Source organism: Microcebus murinus, chromosome 19 (assembly GCF_040939455.1).
Source record: "Microcebus murinus isolate Inina chromosome 19, M.murinus_Inina_mat1.0, whole genome shotgun sequence".
Taxonomy (NCBI): domain Eukaryota; kingdom Metazoa; phylum Chordata; class Mammalia; order Primates; family Cheirogaleidae; genus Microcebus; species Microcebus murinus.
In genome coordinates, this window is record NC_134122.1 from 29,303,660 (window position 1) to 29,328,579 (window position 24,920).

At 51.4% G+C, this 24,920-nt stretch overlaps 1 protein-coding gene across 2 annotated transcripts in view; it reads left to right on the forward strand.

Moving 5' to 3' along the window:
- Nucleotides 1-264: 264 nt before the first annotated feature.
- COL26A1 (collagen type XXVI alpha 1 chain) overlaps nt 265-24,920 on the forward strand; it is a 136,798-nt gene continuing 112,142 nt past the window's right edge. For both annotated transcript variants that reach the window (XM_012759465.2, XM_012759466.2), the window contains exon 1: nt 265-548. In XM_012759465.2, coding sequence (XP_012614919.1) covers nt 391-548 — 158 coding nt within the window. In that variant the 5' untranslated portion in view covers nt 265-390. The remainder of the gene's footprint in view (nt 549-24,920) is intronic.

Here is a 24,920-nt window from a genome sequence, read left to right on the forward strand (position 1 = left end):
TCCACACGCCTTTGCGGATCCAACGAGTTTCAGCTGAGAAGGTTCTAGTGTGTCCTGGGTCCCGTGAGGAGGCCTGGTTTTCCCAGCACTCGGCTCCGGGACCCCCAGCGGAGCTCGCACCCCGGCTCTGCCGCCACTGCCGCCTCCTCGGGCCCGGGCCGCCGAGGGTTAATGAGAAAGCCCCACGCCCCCTTTGACGGCGCAGAGCCCACCTCGCTGAATTTGAAAAGGCGGCCCAGCAGAGGCGTGGGCGCCCCCAGACACTTCCCGCTCGGACCCGGGCTCTGCTCGCTCTGCTCCGGCCGGGGCCGCGGGTTCGGTCCAGGCGCCGGTGCGCCCCTGCCCGTCCTCGCGCCCGGGACTCCGGGCCCCCGCGGGCGGCCGCGCAAGATGAAGCTGGCCCTCCTCCTGCCCTGGGCGTGCTGCTGCCTCTGCGGGTCGGCGCTGGCCACCGGCTTCCTCTACCCCTTCCCGGCCGCAGCCCTGCAGCAGCACGGCTACCCCGAGCCCGGCGCCGGCTCCCCGGGCAGCGGCTACGCGAGCCGCCGGTGAGTGGCGCGGGGCGGCGGGGCCGGGGCTGGGGCCGGCTGGGGCGCAGCGCGGCTGGGGCCTGGGGGCGCGGAGCCGGGGTTGCGGTGGTCTCGGGCCGCGCCCACCCTCTCCCTTCCTTTCTTTGCTTCTCCAACCTTCGCCCCCGCGGCTCCGGGCTCCGAGAGGAGGTGGCTCGAACCTGCGGCTCGCTGGGGCTCCGCGGGCGGCCCCTGGACGGTGACCGGCTCACGTGGCTCCGCCGCGCTCACCTGCGCGGCCGCGGCTTTGTGTCGGGGAGCAGGTTCCCGGGGCTGCCGAGGCCGCGCGCCGGGTGCCCGCCTCTCCTGTCGGCGGCCCGGCGGCCCGGCGGTCCCGCGGGGGCGGTCTCGTCCAGTCTTTGGGGCTGAGGCCGCGGAGGAGCCTTCGCTGCGAGTCCCCAGCCGCCCGGGGACGAGGAGCCGGCTTGGACCCGGTGGCTCGGTTGCGGGGTCGGAGAAGGAGCAGGGTCACCGAGCCCGCTGTGCGGGGACCCGCCGGCCGCCTCCTCTGCCGGCAGGGGGCGCCCTGGCCACCCCCGGGCGGTCGGCGCTGCGTCTCCTTAGCCCGCGTTTGAATCCCCCAGAACAGGCTTAAGACCGCGAGTAAAAGTTGCCGAACTCCTTGTTTGCGTAACTCGCTTGCAGTTGCTTTCCCCAGTTAGTGGCACCCTCAGTCCACACTGCTCTAACAGCGCTGGGACACACGACCTCTGTCTGTACCCGCCGTCTCTCTCGGTCCTGAAACCACTAGGGTCACTGGAGTATTATCTTTCCTTAAACCCAGGAAACCGAGGCCCAGAGAGGGTTCCCTGAGTTCAGTGGCAACCCAGGACCGACCCTTTGTCTTCCTTCTCCAGGTCTGTTGCTTTCTACCGCCCTACTCGGCAGAAACCAAGTTCTTTTTTCTCCTTAATACTTCCCAAACCCAAGGACCACCAAGATGAATTCTGGCAGTGCCTCCCTGGCAGCCAGGAGACAGGGGTGTTTTGTGCCGGGAGGAGCGTGCACTTCATGGCTGCATAGGGCGGGACCCAGAAAAGCATAACAGTGCTTCTGGAAAAGTTTGCATGCAATTCTATTTCCCTCATTTTGTTTGGAAATACTTCCCGAAGCTTCGATTAGGAGGATTCTCCAAACACCCGCAATAGTGTGGTCTCTGCACCCTTCCATATGAGAATAGTCTCAAAAACAGGCTTTTCAAGTTGCAGAATAATACATATAGCATGATCTCATTTATGAGAAAGAAAAAGAAAATCAGATGTACATCTAGGGAGATAAATGCCTGGAAGAAAATTTCTAGGAAAGCTTTTCCAGCAGTTAGTGATATGGAGAGGCCAGGTTGGACCCGAGGACCACCTCATTTCTCCTCTACTTGTGTCTTGTCTGCATGTTTTACAAAGAACATCTATTTATGTATTATTTTTGTAATTAAGATGTGCGGGAAGGGAAAAAAGGCTCCGGCAGACTGGAATATGCTAGCTGGGAGGAGGGAGAGCTGAGGTCCGTGAAGGGAGGGAGTGCATGGGGACCTCGTTCTGGCATTTGGTGGGCTGGAACTTGGGGACCTCTGCAGAAACTTGGAAGGGATCATTTTAGCACAAACAAAAAGAGACCTGAACACATGCGGTTATCATCCAGAACTCTTTCCACCAGGACCAGAAGAGAGGAAAGGTGCAGTTAAGTTCAGGGAGGACATGGACGAATTTGTGGACACCGGACTCCTGGATAGGACACTAGGAGGTGTTAAGCAGCCTCGGGGCATGTTCCAGACCCTCGAGGTTGACGCCCCACAGCGAAACTGAGCCTTTCCACAGAACACCCAGCGTGGGCACTACAGGCACCTGGCTCCTGTCTGGGTGGGTTACAGACTGGAGCTGGCCTGGGAGTCACATGATCCTGTGTCTCATGAGCTGTTAATCACAGGTGGTCCTTGTCCTTGAAATACAAGAGCCCCAGGGGCAGAAAGCGTGGGCACAGCAGTCGGGACGGTGCTTCTCACCGCACTGGCCACAGATTTGGCTCCGTGAGTGGCTTGGACTCAGTTGATGGGCAAGTCCATAGAGCTGTTTCTTGGCAAAGAGTTGTTTTTTATTTCAGTTATTGCTCCTAGTTGGAGTCTGATTTTTCAACATGGTTTGTGTTCTCTTTGTGTGTGTGTGTGTATGTGCATGCGTGCATGCTTGCTCCCACCCTCCAGGGAAGGATGTCAGGGGTTGCCTAATGCTGAGGACATCTTGCCTTACCCAGGGGTGCTCTGTTTTGGTCACTTCCATCAGAAGCCCAGTGTGGATCCCTCTGTCCAAGCTATTCTGGCAAAAAAGTCTCCAATTGCTTAGAGGCCATTTCCAGTAGCATCTTGTGGCCCTGGATACAGGCCACTAATGATTTTTGCTGGCCACAGAGTTGTTCAGATGCCAAATAAAAGCTGAAGGGAAATGCAAATTAATTGACTGGGAGGGCTACACTAAGGCCTGAGCCCCCCTACCCCAATTTTCCCATTCTACCCCAACAGTCGACCCTCCATAACTGCAGGTTCAACACCTGCAGATTCAACCAACCATTGGTGAAAAAACCCCAAACAAACCCTAAAACAATGATAAAAAATAATACAAATAAGAAATGATACAGTCTAACAGCTACCTATCTAGCATTACATTGTAAATCAGCTAGACAGGATTTAAAGTATATAGGAGGATTGTGTAGGTTATATGCAAATATCATACCATATTATATAAGGGATATAGTATCTGTGGATTTTTGTATCTGAGGGGGGCAGGTCCCAGAACCAATTCCCCCAGATACCGAAGAATGACTGTATTCACGTTTGTGAAACTCTTTAAAGTATGCACGTCTTACTCATTTTCCTCCTTCCCTTTCTTCCTCCCTCCTTTCTTCTGTCTCCTCCACAGATGTTTATTAGGGGCCTGCTCTGTTGGCCCCTCCCCACCCCCATATCCAACAGTAAGGGGGCCAAAACAGCAGAGTGGAAGTGGGAGTGGTCGGGGCAGGAGAAGGAGCGAGACCAGAGAGGGGCGTACACTCCATCCTTGCTGCACAGCTCCCAGCCACAGGAGGGAGAAGCTTTAATTTAATAGATGATAACGCTTGTATATTCTCGAAGTGCAGGTGTTCTTCTAAGTAAGGGAAACCAGAAGGGCTGTGGGCCTGCCTGGGATTTTGGGAGAGGAGGGAATGAGCACCTCTGGAGTGGGTTCCTGGGGCAGGGCATGGAGGACAAAGTCACTTGCGGCTCCTACTCTGAGGAATGGCGCTCCTTTGGTAAGCCAGTCACTCTGTCCAGGGCCTGGGCTGGAGAACAGATGGAGGCCGCGTGCTTGGGGCTAAATAGTCGCAGGTTATGAATTTAACTAATGAGTGGTTCGGCAGGTAGGTTCTGGCCTCCAGCCTGGACAAGTGCACCTTCATCATGACCTGCAGAGCCAGGTTCCAATGAGGGATTCTCAGACGCCTTGGAGTTCTGTTCTGGAAAACGGTGGCAGAGCAGAGCCTGCCCCGGCACACCCTCCCCGCCAGCTTCCCCCAGCATGGCGAGGGGCTTCCTCCACGGAGTTCCCGGCACATCCAAGCTTGGTCCACAGCCGTTACAAACAGCCACCCCTTGGCCTAGGAGTGGGTGCACTGCTGTGGGATGTGTCCTCAAAGGATGGCCTGGGATAAGTGGCCCTGGAAATGGGCTTGGGGCCACTTGGGCAGGGAGCCAGAGCCCCAGGAGTGAAGTCTAGAAGGAGGCAGGGGCCTGGGTGGGCACATCTCCTTGGCCCCACAGACTTGTCACCCCACGGGGGGACCACAGCTAGAGAAGGGCAGGGCAGGTCCTTTAAAGTGCAGGGCCCAGGGCAGGGCCCTCTGCTCCTCTCCCGGTGGCGGAGCTCTGGCCTCAGGCTGTGCCCCTGATTCGCTGCACAAACCTGCACAGGTGACTTACCCTCTCTGCTCCTCTTCCCGGAGTGGAAAAGGGTGCACGGGTGCTGGGTTTGCAGAATGCGTAACCTCATTCTTTTTGGCAGTCCTACTGTCATCAGGAGCGAGTCCGAGTTGCCTAGCCACGTGCCCAGCCCTCTCCAGCCTGTGCAGCCCCCTGTGCCACCTCCTCACCCTCTGGGCCATCCAGGCCACACCTTCAGTGAGGCTGCTTATATAATGAATGATGGTGACAGTTTCTCCTTGTGCTGTTCCTGCAGGCACCGTCATTCTCACCCGCCCCGAGGCTGCCACTCCCTCTTCCCCATCCTGTCTTTATGCTGGGCACCCAGAGGTCCACATGGCTCACCAGTGCCCAGCGCCACTTCCAGGCCTTTCTCTCACCTCTACTCTACCTTGGCCACTTCGTCTTGGCCTCACTCTGGCTCCTTACCCTCCCCCCTCCAGAGGCTCAGGGGGCTGCTGGCAGTGTTGACAGGAGGTGCCTGGCAGGAGGGCGCTGGAGTGCCAGTGCCGTGGTGTGGGGGCCACAGAGCATAGATCCTGACCAGGCCTGGAGGCTGCCATCTGCGGGGCCCATTTCAGTTCCATCATTGTCCATCTTCCTCCTCCATGACTGTCCAAGGGAACTTTCTCAGCGGTGGCAGAGGCCATCTCTCCCCTGGTTGAAACCATTTGGTGTCCCATCATCTCCTACATCAGGTGGCAGAGAGGTTTCATCTCTTAGGTGAACTCTCACTGGTTAGTAGGAGCTTCCCAGGCCAGTGTGTTAAGCAGGATTCTGAGGTGGAGTCTGGATTCCATGAGAAGCAGTGCTGGGACAATCAAGTGATGGCCCTGTGAGAGTGTAGGGGCAGGAGAGCAAAGGGGAGTGGGATGTATTTGCAGCCCAGGCCTTTATGATAAAGTCTCCCTCTTCTAGCATTACATATAGAGGCTGCCTTTAAAAAGTCCATCTCTGCTTCCACACCGGCTGTGTATACGGCATGATTTATTTCTCTCCTGCTTCTGCTTCTTTGCATACGTTGTTTCTTTTTTCTTGGAATGTCTCCCCTGGCTGGGTCAGACGCCCTCCTGTGAGCACCTAGGACACTGCTCACTTCCATCTCAAAGTCCTTCAACCTCGGTACTCTTGACATTGGGGACTGGACAGTCCTTTGTTGTGGGGGCTGTCCTGTGCATTGTAGGGTGTTCTGCATCCCAACTTCCACCTACTAGATGCCAGTAGCACCCCCAACCCCAACTTTCACAACTAAAAATGTCTTTAGACATTGCCAAATGTCCCTTGGGGAGCAAAATACCCAGTTAAAAACCACTGTTCTCTCTGAAGTTGATCATTCTGATTTGAGGGACATCCAAAAATATTGTAATTAAGTCAATTAGATTAATCAGCTTGATTTTACCAGGTTTTCAAGCCTGCATGCAAGTGGGGAGTAAAATAACCCATTCTTCGCTCATCTGGGCTTTGATAACCATCGATCATATTTTGCTATACTACGGCACCCCCTCTCCTTTTTGTGTGTGTGGAGTATTTTAAAGCAAATTTTCTAGACTCATGCACTTTCATCTGCAATAGTCAATGTCCACCTGATTCATCACCACCATGGCGTTATCACACCTACCAAGCTCACCATCATTCCGTCATACCCTCTAAACTCCAAACCACACTCGGGTTTCTCTAATTGTCCAAAAAGCATTTCTTTATTGTTAGTTTGTTCAAATCTGGATCTAAACAAAATCTGCGTATTGGTGTCTCTTCTGTCTCTTCCAGTATAGAGGAGTCCTCCCTCCTTTGAAAGAATGATTTTTCTCCTTGTCATTGACTTGTCGAAGGTCAGTCAGTTGTCCTGCACAATGTCCGTGTTCTAGATTTGGCCGTTTGCTTCCTGGTGGTAATTAACTTAATCTTCTGCCCCCGTCTCTTCTATTTTGGTGGTTGGATTTAAAGGTTTGATTAGATTTAGGGTCTCTTTTTTTTGTGGAGGGACAGGAGTGGTTCATAGGTGGTCTAGTGCTGCAGCCTCCAATCCCCGGGCCGTGGCCTGGTACGGGTCTATGCCTTTTAGAAGTGACAAGGAGCATTGGGAAGGGGACGCCGAGGCTACTCACTGGGATTGTTTCTACTCTTGTAGAAACAGCGCCGTGTTCTGGCCCAGTGTTCAGGGTTTTTACCCATTTTTGTACCCATGCTCTGGTCCAGCAGCTGGCACGGGAGGTCCCCGTGCGCCTCTGAGGTATATACTTGCCCCACACATGTCCTGGTACACGAGGGAGCATGTCATTGAATAGTAACTAAATGACAGGTTGGGAGAGACCACATGAGAAAGAACAAAAGCTTTATAGTTTAGAACCTTCCTCGCATTTTGAATGAGAGCCCACAGATTAGTCAGCGTGTCTTGTCCTCGTGTGTGAGGCGCACCCCAAGCTCCCGGTGCTGTCGGGCTCATCAGGATGAGCGAGCAGATAGAAGAGAGCTGGGTGTCCAGACCCGTGCAGGGCCTGGAGATCTGCATTTTCATGGCCCACCCCCACCCCCACCCCCACCCAGGTGGGTGCAGCCAGGTTTGCAAAGCACTGCGGTGAGAACCAGGTTTCTTGAGGTTCCTTTTAGCATGAAATAAAAAATGCCTTTTGTGGTGACCGGGTAGACACACACACACACACACACACACACACACACACGAAACAAGTTTCAGGAAATAATAATTACTGTGATCATATGTGATCTTCTGTTTTATTGTATTTCATCTAGTTCATTAAGAAGTGCTTGTCAAGACTCAGCAAGTGAATTCTGCAGCCTCCCCGTGGGGCTGGCCTGCCTCAGGAGACCATCGAGCGGGGGCCGTCCCCACCTCCTACGCCTGATACTCCAAGCTCTCTCTGTCCTGGGGGCCTCTTCCTTGTTTCTGCTGAGCCGAGGGGCTTGGTATGTCCCTCCTCACTCACAATGCCTCTCCTGCACCTTGACTCCACCGTCTTCTGGTACAATCGCAAGTGTCCTTCCTCCAGGAAGTCTTCCTGGACTTACTTCCCGGCTCTGTTTATCTCATGGCCCCTGTTTATCAGGTGGCCCCCTGCACCCCTACTCTCTGTGATTGTGGTTTGGGTGCTGAGAACCCACTTCTGCAGTTTCCTTCCCTGCAGATGGAGTCTTTCCTCTCACCTTGTTCAGTCCCCAGAGTGGCCCTGCACAGCTCACGTTGCCCACCACCTGCCCCTGCCTCTTGGGCATGTGAGCCTCTCTAGGTCAAGCATTTATTTTTTATATTTATTTATGTTTGATACAGAGTCTTGTTCTGTCATCCAGGTAGGCTAGAGTGTCGTGGCATCATCGTAGCTCACTGTAACCTCAAACTCCTGGGTTCAAGCGATCCTCCTGCCTCAGCCTCCCAAGTAGCTGAGACTACAGGTACACATCACCACACTTGGCTAATTTTTCTATTTTTAGTAGAAACAGGGTCTCACTCTTGCTCAGGCTGGTCTCCATCTCCTGAGGATCAAGTGATCCTCCCCCCTCAGCCTCGGGGAGTGCTAGGATTACAGGCGTGAGCCACAGCACCCAGCCTGCGTTGAGCATTTAATCACCCCACATTCACTGAGCCCACTCTAGGCTGGGGATGTGAACCTGAGGGCAGGGGGGCTCTACCAGTGGCCTTAACAGAGGGGGCTCTCTACAACCCCCAGGGAAGTGACCGATCACATGCACAGGCCTCGTCCCTCCGACTGCATTGCATGTGTGTGCAGGCTTGGGCCCTGCTTCTTTGCTCCCTGGCGCCTCATGTTCCAGAAGTGACTACTGAGCACTTACTGTGTGAGAGGGTTCAGACCCGGCCCTCGCCTTTGCTGAGCTCGGAGACTGGGTGGGGAAGGCTGGCCCAGAAGCAAGCGTGGAATTTGCTGTGATACAAACATGTGCAAAGTCGGGTGGGCAGGTGAGGAGCAGGTGAGCAATCACTCGTCTAGGGGAGTGTGGGAGTGGGGGACTTTGGCAGTCTTTGTGCCTCGGTTTTCCCATCTGTAAAATGAAAGCGATTATGGTACTTACTTCATAAAGTTGTTCTGGGGCTTAAATGAGTTAATAATAATAATAAAGTTCTTAGAAAAATAGATAATAAACACTCCATGCAGGTAGTGCGCTGACATGTCTTGCTCAGGTCACAAGGATGGGGTTTCCACAGGTAGATGAGGCCACGGGCTCCTCTTCTGGGGGGCATTTAGTGAGGATGATATTCCAAGCCACACACTCGGGAAATTGCTGACCTAGTGGACAAAGGCCAGATGCTGAGGATGTCCCAGAGGAGTCCGCGTTTGAGGTAGGATGAGCAGGAGAGTTCCAGGCAGTGACTGGGGGCGTTTCGGACAGACAGACAGCTGTGTAAGGGCATGAAGCTGTTGTCAGCCGGTGCCTAGGGTATGCGGTTAGTGGGGTCGAGTTCAGATCGGCTGAGTGTGTAGTTTTAGAGTCCTGGGGGCAGCAGAGACCCGGAGGGCAGAGCAATGGATGGAGCAGAGGGGAGAGGAGCCACTAGAACCATCTCGACCTGGGCTCCTGGCTGTCTCTGGTGCTTAGGGAGCCTGTGGTGCTTGGGGGTGCCGAGGAGCTGGGTGTTTTGCTCCTTGGAACACCACAAAGACGTTGCAGTGTTTTCTCAGCTTTCAAAAGGCAGCAAATCAGTGTTTACCTACCTTGCATTTTGTGAAATACTTTTATTTTTCCTCCATGGAGTTTTCAACCCCAAATTCAGCCTCTTGCCCTGGACTTGCACATGTTAGGAATTCAATGGGTGTTGTGAGAATGAATGAACAAATGCATGAATGAACAAACACATATCTTGGCCTCGCTCCTCTGGGAAACTGAGGCAGCAGCCACTGCCCCAGGGCAGATCTGCAGTTCTGAGGGAGCCTGGAGCAAGGTCCCTGTCTGTGCTCTGTTCCCACTAGGCCAGTTCTGGAAGCCACCATGAGAGGAGGCACAGAGGGCTGTTCCTGAGAGCCACAGGAATGGCCTTGATGTGATTATTTGGTGAGATCTTGTCCTAAAGCCCAGGATTTTCTGAATCTTTTCCCTCGTCATCTCGCTCCCCTCTTCCCTGGCCTGTCTGTTATTTTAGAACCCATTCCCAAAGCAACAATTCCTACAAGAAGAACACCACTCCAGGCTTCTCTTGGCTGGAACTGGGGCAACACTTCATTGCCACCTCGAGAGTTGTGAGCTGGAGTCCGACCAGCTCTGCCTGGGGCTGGGGACTAGAGCAACAACAGTCACCGTTGTCTGAGGATTTTCAGGAATGTTAGCACAAAGTGCTCGGGAATCCCGCACATGAGCCTGTGGAAACGGATGCATGACATACTGTTCTGCGAGTTGCCGGGGTCCCCAGCCTACGCAGCCTGGTCTTCTTTGCCTGCCTCCCAGAAACCGGGGTCTAGATGCTTCCCTTTGTTGGCCTGTAAGAGACCACCTGGGATGAGCTGGCTTAGTCCAGGTTAGTTCTGTAACACTTAAGGAAAGCAGCCTGGACTCCGGCCTCCTGCGCCTCCCTGTCTGCCCCCACCCCCCGCTGTCCCCGGAGTGATCTGTGCAAGGGTCAGAGCTGGCACATCGTCTGCTGACACGGTGACCTTCGCCAGCTCTCTCCTGCCGGAGCAGTTTCCTGAGCTGCTTCTGTCGGGCGTTAATGGATGTTGGGAGCAAAACTTGGGAAACGCTTGTCAGCAGCGTTCTGGAGTTTCCTTTCTAGAGAGGACGGGTGGGAAGAGAAGGCTCCTGGTGCCAGGCTGCCCGGGTCTGAGTCTGGGCTCTGTGTGGCCCTGGCTGAGTTGCCTGTCTTCTCTGTGCCTCAGTCTCCTCATCTGTAAAATGGGAATGATTATAGCGTTTACTTCATAAGGTCATTCTGGGGCTTACGTGAAGTCACATTAACAAAGTGCAATGTCTAGTAAACTCTCCGTGTGGCCTTGTGAAATGATAAAGTCTCTCTCGGATGGCGTAGTGCGCTGACGGGGTCTTAGCAAGCTTGGGGGGAATGATGAAATGAGGGGTTTCACAAACCTATGAGGCCATGGAATCCTTTTTTGGGGGAGCATTCTGCTAGGATGGTGTTCCAGGCCACACACTCCGTGGGATGCTGACCCAGTGGATGGAGGCTAAATGCCGAGGACGTCCCAGAGGAGTCACCGTTTGAGGTGGGTGTCGTAGGATGCGCTAAGTGCTGCGGCAGGTTCCGGGTGCTCTTGGGAAGCTGGTCCTAGGCTTGCTCACCAGGGTCATTTCCAAGGTCACCCTGCAGCTGCACCCACCCTCCGTGCTGTGGGGGAGCCAGAGAAATCCAGAAGCTGGGGTCCTTTCTGTTTTCCCTAATCTCTTAGGACCCTGCTCAGGTTTTCAAGGCCAAGAGTGAGGGGTGGGACCCGTCTACACTCCCTGCTAAACCTCCGCCCCTTGGAGGGGGGCTCAGCACAGAGGATCAGCCCCCAGGATGTGGGTGGGGCGCAGGTTGGAGGGTCTGGTGTGCTTAGATGCCTGCGGCAAGGTCTGAGGTGGAGGACTCCGGATGAGCTTCGGGTTCCAGGGAGTGTGACAGCCGAGGGGACGCTGGGAGGTCCTGAGGTGGGGGAAAGGCTTTTTCTGCTGAGTCTCATGCAGTGGCTGGGGGTGATTGCTGCTCAGGGACCCGCAGTCCAGCCCTTCCCCTCATCCGAGAAATGAAATGAGTAAGGTTGGGCTGGGATCAGACGGGAACTGTGTTTGTTAGACGTGCAGCCCAGACTGTAGCCCCCAGCTCTGTAGCCCCCTCCCTGCTATGCACGAGATGGGGGGCCCCACTCCTTGTGTGAGCACAGACATTTGCTCTGTGTGTAAGTCGTTTGTGGCTCGTAGTGCGGTTTGCAGCCCAAATATTGTGTGTCTTTGTTGACAACAATCTGGTCCCCGACCCCCTCCCTTGTTCTGGAATGGCAGGGCGAGGTGGTATTCCCCCAGCACCTCAGCGTTCCCAGCCCCATGGGGGGCCTGCCCTGCTGGAGCCTGTACCGGCTCAGACTGGCCTCCTCCCCAGGGAGCTGCCTCTGGGTCAGGCCCCTGCAGGCTGCTGGACACGCCGGGCTCACTTGGGCTCCCCCGGCCCCTGTGGTTGTGAAGCCTCTTCGAGAAAGTGGCAGTTTCCTTCTGATTTGGCCCCGGCCATCTGTGCCCAGGCCAGTTGCCTCCAGCTTCTGACATTTTTGTCATTCCTGCTCCCCTGGAAGGGCTTATCCCTCTTCCTGCCTCCTGTGACTGACTTGGGCACCTGACCGATGCCCGGGCTCCAAGAGGTCTTGGCCGCCCAGTCTGGGCACTCATTTCTGGGGTGACGTGATCCTGGCGCCTGCAGGGTTTGCTGGCCTCTTCCTTTCTTTTATTCTGCAGCTGGTGATGGCAAACAGCTCAGACCCTGGAACCCTTCGCTCAAGCACTGGGAACATGTGTGCCTTCCTGGGGGGCAGCTGAGCAGGGGGGTGAGCCCCTCACTTGGGCCCAGGGGGAGATCTGCCTCAACTCTCTGTGGCTGCTCCTGGTCTCTCCTGGTGCTTTGCTCACTGCTGGCTGCCCTTCAGCCTCAAGCTCCTTCCTGCCTCAGGGCCTTTGCACATGTTGTTGCCCTAGCCTTGATCAGTCTTTGCTTACCTTTGGCCTAACTAACTGCTGTTCAAACCTCAGAGGTCAGGGAATGTTTCCTTGCCTCTCAAGATGAGGTCAGGCTCCTTTGCTAAACGCTTTCAGAGCTGGCTGTCTTACTTAGAGGTTCATGTTAAGTATTAATAAACCCATCCAAATCAACTATAAGTAACTCCTGTAACTGATGGATTGCTAACTAGTGAGTGTGTGGCTTCCCTAGGTTGTAAGCTCTCTGAGGACAGGACTCTGTCTCTGTCTTGTTTGGCACTTTACCTCCGGGTTCTGATCTGGATTCCAGAGAGACTCAGGAAGGGACTAACTGCTTTACAAGCCGTTTTAGTTTCCTATTGCTGCTGTAACAGATTACCACAAACCTAGTGGCTTAAAACAACACTAATCTATTATCTGTTCTTGAGCTCAGAACTGCAGATTGTATTCACACTGGGCTAACATCAAGGCATTCACAGGGCTGGGTCTTCTCCAGGACAGCATCTATCCCCTGCCTTTCCTGCTTCCAGTGGCTGCTGGCATTCCTTGGCTTGTAGCTCCAACCTTTCTTTCTGACATCTGCTCTCTCTGTGACCCTGACCCTCCCACTTCCCTTTTGTAGGGACCCATGAGATTAGGTTGGGCCCACTGCATAATCCCCCATAATCTCCACACCTCAGCACCCTTAATTCACACCTACAAAGTCCCTTTTACTATGTGTCTAGTCCCTGTTGTGCTGCTACAACAGTATACCATGGATTGGATAATTTGTAATGTACAGAATTTATTGGCTTATGGTTCTGGAGGCTGAGACATCCAAGATCCAGGGGCCATCATCTGGCAAAGGTAGTGTCACTTCATGTGGAAGGGCAAACACAGGGCTAGAGAGAGAGAGATAGAGAGCAAGAGATTAAACTTGAAGCCTGAAGCCTTTTATAACTGGCACTGACTCATTCATGAGGGTGGAGCCTTCATGACCCAAACACCTTCCGTTAGGCCCCACCTCCCAACGCTGTTCACTGGGGATTAAGTTTCCAACACGGGCTTTGGGAGGGACACATTCAAACATTGCACCTTGTAAAATAATGCTTTCGTAAATTTCAGGGATTAGGAAGAGGACATCCTTGGGGGAGCCATTATTTACCTCAACACACAAACAGAGATGAAGGGGGAAAGATATACCAGATATTTGAGGTGTTGGAGGGCTGCAGTGATCCCAGGCTGCAAACAGAATTAAGGCTGACAGTGGCTTTGAGCATCAAAAGCCTGTTAAGACTCAGCCTTGAGTGAAGGGCCAGACCATCGGAGCAGACTGTGATGTAGGGATTTAACTTTAGTTCTTTTCTCAAATCTCCCTTACACTTTTATTAAATAATTCACTCTTCCCTGCTAATTTGAAATGCCACTTTTATCATATACTAAATTCTGCTGTATGCATGATCCTTTCATGTGTATGCATGAACTCACAGTTTCTACTGTGCTCTTTATCTGATCTGGTGCCAAAGCCACACTAGTGTATTTTAATTATTTTATCTTTGTTGTATATTTTATTAGCTGATAGAGCAATTCCTCCTTTGCTATTCCTCTTTATCAAAATAGTCTTAATTGTTCTTGTACATTTTTTCTTTCAGGTAAATTTTAGAATCATCTTTTTTAGGTTTATAAAAATTTCTATTGGGATTTTGATCAAGCTGTGTTGCATTAATGGATTAATAGAATTACGTGCTTATAATATGGTGTGCTTTTCAGGAACAAGGTCTACTGCTGCATCTATTCAGGTCTCATTAGATTTATTCTTAGGCATTTTATAGTTTTTATTGCTACCGTGAATGGCTGCTTTTGTTCCTTGGCATTCGTAAATGTTTATGGTTGGCGAATAGGAAAGCTGTTGATTTTAGGCATGTTGATCTTGTACCAGCTACTTTTGTGAATTTTTTTAAAGGTTATTTTATTGGTTTTTCAGGTGGTTCTCTGGGTTTTGGGAGTAGAGAATCTTTCTCTTTTTTTTTTTTTTTTTTTCTGAGACACAGTCTTACTCTATTGCCCCAAATAGAGTGCAGTGGTGTGATCATAGCTCACAGCAACCTCAAACTCCTGGGCTCAAGCAATCCTCCTGCCTCAGCCTCCCAAGTAGCTGAGACTACAGGCATGCGCCACCATGCCTGGCTAATTTTTTCTAGTTTTAGTAGAGGCGGGGTCTCACTCTTGCTCAGGCTGTTCTCAAACTCCTGAGCTCAAGTGATCCTCCTGCCTTGACCTCCCAGAGTGGTAGGATTGCAGACGTGAGCCACAGCACCCAGCCTGGCATAGAGAGTCTTATAATCTCCCAATGTGTGTGTGTGTGTGTGTGTGTGTGCACTGTCATTGTGTAAGTGTGATCACTTATAAGGTTTTGACCTTGTTTGATCATAGAAGCAGGGAGTAGTCTAGAGGTTTCCAGGCATTGTAGGGGCGGGGCATATAGGGAGATATTGGTGAAAGGGTACAAAGTTATGTGAGATGACTAAGTTCTAGAGATCTCATGTCCAGCAGTGTGACAATAGTTAGCAATACTGTATTAAATAGTTGAAATTTGCTAGTATAGATCTCAAGTGTTCTCACTGGAAAGAAAGAGAGAGAGAGAGAGAGAGAGAAGGAAGAAAGGAAAGAAAGAAAGAAAGAAAGAAAGAAAGAAAGAAAGAAAGAAAGAAAGAAAGAAAGAAAGAAAGAAAAAGAAAGAAAGAAAGAAAGAAAGAAAGAAAGAAAGAAAGAAAGAAAGAAAGAAAGAAAGAAAATGGTGACTATGTGAGGTGATGGATATGCTCATTAGCGTGATTATGGTGGTATTTCACAGCACATATGTATAGCAAACATCACGTTATACACCTTAAATATATACAATATTTATATGTCAGTGATACCTCAATAAAACCGGGGAATAAAATACCCAGAGCCTTGTTTGAGCTTCATCAAGGATGGGGCTTCACCTTTTTCACAAAGGGTGCCCGAGGCGGAGGCTCTGAGGGGAGAGGGGAGTTTCTGTAAAGGGGGTGCTGGCTGATCCCACCTCTCTGTCCCTCTCCTGCTGCTCCTTGCTCCTTTGCTCTGAAGAGAGGTGCCAAGAAGGTGCACCTTGCTTCCGGGGTTAGAGATGGGCTCACCTGCCTTCCTGTCCCCTGCCGCCCCCTCCCCCCTTATGACATGAAGGCATGTGGCTTTGAGACTCCTCCTGGGGACAGACTTGGGCTCATTGCTTCTGCCGTGATCACCGGCTCTCCTCATCAGCAACAGTTTAATCTTCCTGAAAAAAATCCCGCACGGAGACCCAGACCATGAGCTGTAGGCTTCTGCTCGGTCTTTCTCTTTCTCCCCAAAGAGCCCGGCACCTGTTGGGGAGGAGGTTCCAGTGCTGAGCAGGGGGCAGGAGTCTGCGGGTTCCTTCCTCCCCCTGCCCAGCCTGTCCCTTGCTGGGGAGTGCAGGCAAAATGGAAAGCAAGGGGCGTCTTGATCAACACACCCAAGAACACAGCCCTGTGTCCCTCCGTATAGGTGCCCCATGTATCCAAAGGCGTTCCTACGGGCGAGAGAGAACAGCGTTTCACGCGGCCATGAGGCTATTTTAGAGGCTGCCGCTCACTGCATGTTAGTCAGGCGTTAGCTGTCAGCTGCCTCATCCGGGCGGGGCGCGCCTGTTGGTGTGGTTCGGGGGAGTCACAGGGAGAGCCAGGCTGAGTCCCGGGCTCAGAGGGTCAAAACCGCAAGTGCCTGGACTCTTGACATACCCCAGTGGGGAAGCCTAGAGGGTTCCTTGGCCATCACTGTATCCTTGGCATCTGCCAATACAAAGCCAGCAAGAGGTGACACAGCCAAGTAGGTCCGTGCTGGGCGGGTGGGCAGGTCGGTTTGTGACGGCTCAGCGGCTCAGCGCTGGCAGCTGGGATGGATGGAGCCGAAAGCACGGACCTAACTCTTGGCGCTTTCAGAGTCAGGCGGAGTTGGCTCCCTCTCTTGGCTTACTCACCTGTGAAATGGGACTGATTGTGCCTAGGGCTGTGGGAGCATTCAATGCGCTGTTTGACTCGGGGCTGTGTTGCCCTTGGAATCCAGTGCGAACATCTGCGGCAGGAGCTGGCCGTGGACGGTGCAGGTCCTGCCGAGCGCTCGCCGAGAGCAGGCCTCCTCTGGTCCTGCCCTGGCTGGCTCTGGGCTTGTTTGATGCGCTTGTTCTGCAGCTGGGCGGCAGCCCCCTGGGGTCAGGGGCCCTGTCTTGAGGGCTTTGTCTGCCATGGCAGGTAATCCAGGGCCAGGCACAGGATGTGGAATAAAACAATCCCTTATTGATTCAACTGCAGCTGGACCAACTGGGACACTGCAGAGTCCAGCCCACTCAGGAGCTCAGGAGGCGGCTGGAGTTGACTTTTAACCCGGAGTGAACTATATCGAACAGAACAGGGAGCTCCGTGGACCCTGACACAGCGTGAGGGTCCAGGCTGTCGCATGAGCAAGGAGATTGGCAGGAAAGCCCACTCTTCCGCCTGGATGTTGGCAGGGAGGTGGTAGCGCTGGAAGTTGTCTGCCTGCTGGGCCAGGGCCTGGGACAGCTGCACATGGGGACAGCTGTCTCAGCTTCGGACACAGGATCTGTCCGAGATTAATCCCAGGGCCAGGCCATGTCCTCGGGGAGCAGAGAGGAGCTAGGGTTACCACACACCAGGAAGCGCGCCTGCTCTGCTGACAGCGGGTGGGCAGCCGCAGGATGGATGGGCTCTCGGGCGGCCAGGGGTGGCTGGGCAAGGCCGGCAGCTCACCGCTGGCCAAGCCAAATCCGCCCCTGGGGAAGCAAGCCGACGCCCCCAAGACCCACTTTCTTTCCGCTGGACCTGAAACCTGCACAAGCTGATCTCTGAGAATTATGGGAAGAGTTGGAAATGGAAACCAAATGTTGGTGTCAGGTACAGAAAGCTGATGGAAGCCCCGGCCCAGCAGGCCCGGCGCGGCAGGAGCTCAGGCTCCCGTGGCCAGCACAGACAGATGTTCATGTGAAAGGAGCAAGACACGTTTTCTTTAAAAAAAAGAAAAAAGTCAATTTTCCCCCACTGATTATATTTATTATAGACAATCTAGACAATCTGGGAACATGGAAAGAAAGAAATCATTTATCATTCTATTTTGTAAAGATTTTAAACTTTTACATTTTTATCATGGTAAAACAGACATAAAAGTTACCATCTTAAACCATTTTTAAGTGCAAAGTTCAGTGGCATTAAATACATTTATGTTGTCATGTGGTCATCGCCACCATCCATCTACAGAACTCTTTCATCTAGCAAAACTGAAACTTTTGTGCGCCTATGAAACACTAACTCCCGATTCTGCCGTCCCCCCACTCCCTGGCAACCACTCTCCCACTTTCTGTCTCTGGGAGTTTGACCCCTCTTAGGACCTCATAGAAGAGGAATCATACATATTTGTCCTCTTATGACTGGCTCATTTTACTTAGTATAATGTCCTCAAGTTTCCATGTTGTTGCATGTGTTAAAATTGCCTTCCTTTTAAAGGCTGAGTAATATTCCTCTGTGTGTGTGTGTGTGTGTGTGTGTGTGTGTACATATCAAATTGTGTCTATTCATTCATCTGTGGATAGACCCTTGGGTTGCTTCCACATTTTCACTATTGTGAATGAGGCTGCTAAGAACATGGGAGTATAAATACCTCTTCATGTCTCTGCTTTCAATTCTTTTGGGTATATACCCACGGGAGGAATTGCTGGATCATATGGTAGTTCTATTTTTAATTTTTGAGGAGCTGCCATGATGTTTTCCATAGTGGCTGCATCATCTTACACTCTTACCAACAGTTCACAAGGATTCTACTTTCTCTGCATCCTTCACCAAACACTTCTTATTTTGGGTTTTTTTTTTTTTTTTTTTGAGACCCTGTTTGTATGAAGTGGTATCTCATTGTGGTTTTGATATGCATTTCCCTAACGATTAGTCATGTTGAACATTTTTTCAAGTGCTGGTGGCCATTTGTATATCTTTTTTGGAGATAGGTCTATTAAGTCCTTTGCTCTTTTTTGAATTGGGTTGTTTGTTGTTGTTGCTGAGTTATAGGAGTTTCTTTTTTTTTTTTTTTTTTTTTTTTTTTTTTTTTTTTTTTTTTTTTTTTTTTTTGAGACAGAGTCTCGCTTTGTTGCCCAGGCTAGAGTGAGTGCCGTGGCGTCAGCCTAGCTCACAGCAACCTCAAACTCCTGGGCTCGAGTGATCCTTCTGCCTCAGCCTCCCGGGTAGCTGGGACTACAGGCATGTGCCACCATGCCCGGCTAATTTTTTTTTTTATATATATATCAGTTGGCCAATTAATTTCTTTCTATTTATAGTAGAGACGGGGTCTCGCTCTTGCTCAGGCTGGTTTCGAACTCCTGACCTTGAGCAATCCGCCCGCCTCGGCCTCCCAAGAGCTAGGATTACAGGCGTGAGCCACAGCGCCCGGCCAGGAGTTTCTTATATATTCTGGATATTAACCCCTTATCTGATAGATGATTTGCAAATATTTTTTCCCATCCTCTGAGTTGCCTTTTAAGTCTGTTGATTGTGTCTTTTCCTGCACAGAAGTTTTTAATTTTGATGTAACCAAATGTATCTAGTTTTTTCTTTTGTTATCTGTGTTTTTGGTGTCACAGCAAAGAAATCGTTAAAAAATCCAATGTCATGAAGCTTCCCCCCTATATTTTCTTCTAAGAGTTTTATACTTTTAGGTCTTAAATTTAGGCCTTTAATTCATTTTGAGTTAATTTTTATATATGGTGTAAGGAAGGATCCAACTTCATTCTTTTGCATGTGGATATTCAGTTTTCCCAATACCATTTGTTGAAAAGACTGTCCTTGCCCTGTAATTCCTGTCAGCATTTGGGAATATTTCTTTTTGGTCTTTGCTCTGTGCTTGTTTATTTATTTATTATTTTAGCAGAGTTGAGATCACACAGCATATATTAAGGAGGAAGGTCAGTATTCTTAGTTTGGGGTGTTGTTTTTCCATTTAACACATTTTCCCAGAAGTCTTTATGATGTGGTCTCCATTCATTCTATAGATATTTACATATGCCCATGGTTTACCAGAGACTGTGTCAATTGCTGAGTGAACAAAATGGTTTAGAAAGGGTCACTGGGTTTGAAGTCCAGTGGAGGAGAGCAAATGAACCATTCTTATACGAGGTCTAGAGTCACAAAGGTCTGAACAAATGGATATGAAGAAACAGAAGTGAGACAAGGTAACACTTCTACCTCAAAGTTGGAGGTGATGATTAAATAAGAAAAGTCTTTTAAAGCATATGGCTTTATCCCTACTTGGATCATATATTTATAATTTCAATGGCACTTCAAAAATTTTTTTTCTTTTTCACTGGGCTCATGTCTTAACTTTTAAATTTTTTTATGAAAGTTGCACATGCATCTTTCCTCTTTATGTAAAGAATCAAATAGTTCTATAAAGCTTAAAATGAAAAACAATATTCCTTTATCATCCACCTCCTCCCTGTTGCTCCCCAGAGACAACCATTCCGACTCTTGTAACTTTTTATACTTTTGATACTTGCTCCCACATCTCTAAAAAACAGAGTTATACTGCTACATATAACAGAGTTATATTGCTTTTTCTGTTTTAGGTATTAGGTATCTTGACTCTCTGGCGTGAAAGATGAGGGTGGAATGTCATCCATACATTGCTATCACCTTCAGACACATTTCCTGTGTTTCCCTTTCCCAGTACACTTCATTTGTATCACTATTCTGGTTAGCTCAATACTCAGGAATTATATCCTATGCCTAGTGAGAGCTGAGCCATGCAGTGTACTATAATGAGTTTTCCTTTTTCTGCCCTCCCTTTTTACTTTTCTTGTTTTTGTTTGCTTAGCTTTCTGTGGGATTATTCTTCATCATCTTCAAATTCTTCCCCAGTTGTGCAATTTTCTTCCTGATAACGCATTAGATATTTACCTTCTTGGAGCAATTGCTACCTAAACCTCTGTCTGCTGAGATCTGGGCTAATTGAAGGTGAGACCTATAATTTTGGGATTGCCCTTCAACAACATCCTGAGGATTTTCTTTTCCCCAAGCCTCTCTCTTGTGTTCACCCTCATCTCTCCTGTGTTTCATATCCACTATTTTTTGTTAACTCCCTCATTGTGATGGAGCATATCCTCTAGTAGCTTTCTGAGAAAGGGTTGAGTGTGCATGAAGCTTGGGGTTAGTCCCAGAGCCAAGGCTGAGATATTTGCTAGCTTATCCCTATGAATTTACACCCTCTATTAGTTTCTGGCTTCTTAGGAATTCCTTTCCTTTCTCTCCAATTTAGCCATGCATTAAATAATATCTATTTTTTTAATTTGATATTTTAATCAGCATTGTTAGTTGTGCTGAACCAGGAAGGTTCTTCATGAGCAAGACTTGGGTAGAGGAAGGGAAGAGAAACCACCTGGGGAAGATGAAAGCCTGACCCTTTCTCCAAAAGCCCCGAGGTAGGGAAGCCTGCAGCCATGTGTGTGGAATTCAGACTCAAACAAAGCTCTCTGAAGGCCTACTGAGTGCTAGGAACTGTGGGGTCACCTGAGGCACACACCACATGGTCCAGAAGCTCCTATGGGTCTGACACCCACTGGAGCAAAGACACAAAGTGTTTGGAGGCTATAAACCTCGGCCCAGTCACAGGCTCAAACAGCTGAGGACAAAAGCGAGGGAACAAATAGGTGAACACATTAGCTAGTGCCCGACCCACTCTTCTCTGGGAAACTGAGGCCCTCGCCCCTCCTCCTGAGCAGGTCTGTAATTTCAAGGGGTCCGCTTGCAGTGAGGGCTTCACCTGCTCTATGCTCCTACCAGGCCAGCTTTCTGGGGCTACTTTTGAAGAAGTCACAGAGAGAGGCCACCAGCTTTAGGGGGTCCTGCTTCTCCCTTTGAAGTAGAAGTGGGCAGAGAAGGAAGACTTTCCCAGAAATTTCCTTGGACATATCCAGTGAGGTCTCAGGGATTGGGAAGCACCTCTGTGAGGCTGGAAGGCTGTGTGGGGAGGGGGTCTTGCCCACGGGCCTCCCATAGACCCCCAGAATTCTTAGTCCCTGTCTGTTCCTCTGGTGGCTTTAGGGCTCTGTCAGCAGAGCATTTCCCCTCCGCAGGTCTCCTCCTTGGCCCGTGCCCTTTGCTTCTGGCCCGATCTGCTAATGAAACCCTCCTGCTGCCGGGCAGCTGCCTGGCCATGGTAACAGAAGCCTGGGGTGTGGGGACAGAGTAGCGGAAGGAAGGGGGCCGGGGAGGGCCCAGCCCTCGGAGCCGGAGCAGATGGTGAAGAAAAACACGGCTCGTTTGCCTCTGTGGGGCGTCCGGTTCCAGGCCAAGGCGCGAGTTTCTCTGGTCTCAGGAGTTTGTTCGCACACGCCTGTGTGTGGGTGTGGAGGGTGTGGGTCGCCCCCTTTTTGCTGGAAGTGTGGGGGCCTGGTGGGGATGCTGGTTGTTGTCGGTCCTCCCAGGGCCTGGTTTTGTCTCAGCTGTGAATTCTTCCTGGGTGGGCGCTTTGACCCCACCCTCAGGCCCGGGCATCCTGGGTGAGTGTCGTGAAGGTCCCATGAGTGATGATGGTTGGACCCAGGACGTTCCTGGAGCAAAAGAGAATCTTCATCTTCCTGGTTTGATCCTTGTTTGTCTTCTCTAGAGCTCTGTAGGGGAGGGAGGGAGCTCTGCATTTGGATCCAATTTTAGAGGCCTTTGAAATTCTACAGAGTTGTTTGGAACTAAGCGTTTGACCTATGTCATTTTAGGCTGACCCTGTGCACCTGCGTTTGCTCCCCCTTTCAGGGGCAGGTCTGATTACCCCCTTCTGCCCACCACGCGGAAAGAGGCTAAGAGACGAGCAGGGTTGGTCCAAGGTCAGCGAGGCAGCGAGGCTGGAATCTGGGATTTCTGACCTCACATCTTGTGCCATCTGCGTCGTGCAGCTTTGGGTCTGTTGGCTTGATGGAATGACAGGTGTTCCAAAATCTAGTGTATCAATAGAAAAAGCGAGATATGAGAAGGCCAGCAGATCAGGAGAAAATGCCCATTGAAGAGAGACTTATTATTCACAGTTCCCAAGAGGAGGGGGTCACGCCACGGGTGCCACACAGGGAAGTGCAGGACTTGGTCAGGACGTGGAGGGAGACAGGGAAAGGTGGGCAAGGGCCTCTGCTGTGGCTTCCACAGGTAGAGCAGGCAAGGCAGGGTAAGCAGGTTTAGGATTAACTCGTGTGAATAGTATCAGTGGGCTCTGGGGTGTCCCCCATTTTCTGGTATCTGGCCCTGGGGAGATTAGGGCAAGGGAATGGTGGCCTGAGTGCTTGATAAAGGAGGTGCTTGGGGCTGTGGACAATGGGCTGATCAGCCGCTTAGCTGATGTGGATCTGTGCAGACCACAGACAGGCAGGGGCGTGTGCTGCCACTACACACATTTTTAACTCAGTAATTAATTATTTAACTAATTACTTATTTAATATCTGTGTTCTCGATTTCAGTCTAAGCTCCCAGTCTTGCGCCTGGAACATGCTAGGTGCCTAATTACAATGGCAAACACTTAATTTGTGCTTATGTGTTGGGCGATGTTCTATGTGTGTTAAGTACATTAATGCATGTATTCCTCACAAAGACCCCATGGGTTAGGTGCTATTATCATCCTCATTTTATAGGTGGGCAAACAGGCATGTTATAGGGCTTGCCCTGGTTACAAAGCTAATAAGGATAGAGCAGGATTTGAACCTGTGCCCTTAAGCTACCCAACGATGCAGTGCTTGAGAGTGGAGGGTGGTGATGATGGATGTGGAGATGAGGCTGCCTTGGCCACAGCCTGCCCGGGGGGGTCGGGGGGGAGGGGCATCTGCACGTGTAGCCGGGAGTGGGGTGCATTCCAGGAGCCCAGCAGGGCAGTGTGGGTGCACTGAGGCAGGAGGCAGGACGGGATGTGGGCCTGAGACTTGGGGGGATGTAACAGTGGGGGAAAGAGGCCATTCTAGCAGAGGAGCGAGAGGTTGCTGTGGATTTCACAACAGAGGTGTGACATGGCTGGGCCTCCAGGTGGGAGGGATGCCACAGGATAGTGGTGACGGCAGGAGCCCCGAGGGCAGCGGGTCTGGCGGGGCCATGTGCACACAGCTCCCTCCCGCCTCCCGGCTGTAGGCACCTGTTTCTTTGCACACTGTTGACCAGCTAGGGGACAAGTTTTCAAAAACCAGGCTATGGTGATGTCTAGGAACCCAGAAAGGGTGACAGATGTTTGTGATCCAATTGCCAGTTGTCCGAAATGTGCCCCCCTCCAAGGCCTCACCCTCGTCCCGGTGAGGAAAGAGCGTGGATCTCTAAGGCCCGGACTCCGGGCTGTGTGGCCTGTCCCTGGCAGGGGAGGAGATAAAACAGTGGCTCTCAAAGACGTCTGGGTCCTAATCCCTGGAGCCCATGAATATGTCACCTTATGTGATAAAAGGGTCTTTTCAGATGTGACTGAATTAAGGATCTTGGGGGGAAGAATTTCCCGAACTGTTCAGGTGGCCTCACCTAATCACAAGGGTCCTTGTCAGAGGGAGGCGGGAGGGGCAGAGGGATTGTGAGCACGGAAATAAGAGGCTGGAGTGACGTGAGGAAGAGGCCTCAAGCCAAGGAATGAGGGCGGCCTCTGTTAGCTGGAGAAGGCAAGAACCGGATTCTCCCGTAGAGCCTCAGCAGGGAGCCAGCCCTGCCGCCATCTTGGACTTCTGGCCTCCAGAACTGTAAGACAATAGATGTGTGTTGTTTTTTTAAGTCACTCAGTTTGGGGTAACTTGTCACAGCAGCAGCAGGAAACCAATACACCACGTCCCCTCTCAGAACCACAAGTTTTCATGCATCTGTAGATGGTCGCGGTACCTCTGTCCTGACTCTGAGTCTCGGAGGATCAGAAAGCAGGGGGCCTTCGGGTCTCTGGCTGTTGCCTGAACTTTCTGTCCCCATGAGACAGTTTCCAGATCTCACTGTCACATGGCTCCAGACGTCCTGTTGTGAGGTCTCTTCTGGAGGGCAGAAAACCTTATCCCGAGGAATTCTAACCAAAAAACGCTGGCAAAGCCACCGCAGGACTGATTAAAAGAAACCTTTCTCTTAGGGAAACTGCAAGTCATTAGTGCTCAGCTTTTTCATGTGTGACCGTTGGGTGGCCAAGTTCAGAGCATCCTGCCGCTTGCGATGGGTTTAATTTTCTGTTTTGATCCCACGGCGAAACCCACCAACAAGTAGAACCGTGTTAGGCGGGCCCTGCGCCCGCCCCGGTGGCCTCGTTCCCAGGGACAGGGGTCGGTGCGGAAGCCGAGGCTCCTCCGGGCGCTCTGTGGCATCGCCGTCTGCAGGGGTTCCGGGAGGAAAGCCCTTTGATCAGCGGGGCTGCGGGATCAAATCAAGAACTTGAAACGGTCCTGTCCCACTGGTTGCCGGGGGAGAGTGGCGGTCCCTCTGCGGGGATTTCGTGCCTTTCTTGTGGTCAGCCCCTTGGTGCCTGATGGACTTGGGTGCAGCCGCTAGAGGGGAGGGAAAGGGGAGGGGAAGTCAGGCTCCTCCCACCTTGCACCTGGGGGACATCCGCTTTCAATCTGCTGAGAACAAAGGGGCCACATCATTGCTGTGGCCACCTGAGGGTGGCTCGGGTTTCTCTGGGGGCTGCAGCTTCAGGGGTGTCGGGGGTCTCAGCCTCAGGTCGCTGTGCACTTGGGGCCGCTGGAGAACAGCTCTGGACCTAGGTCTGGT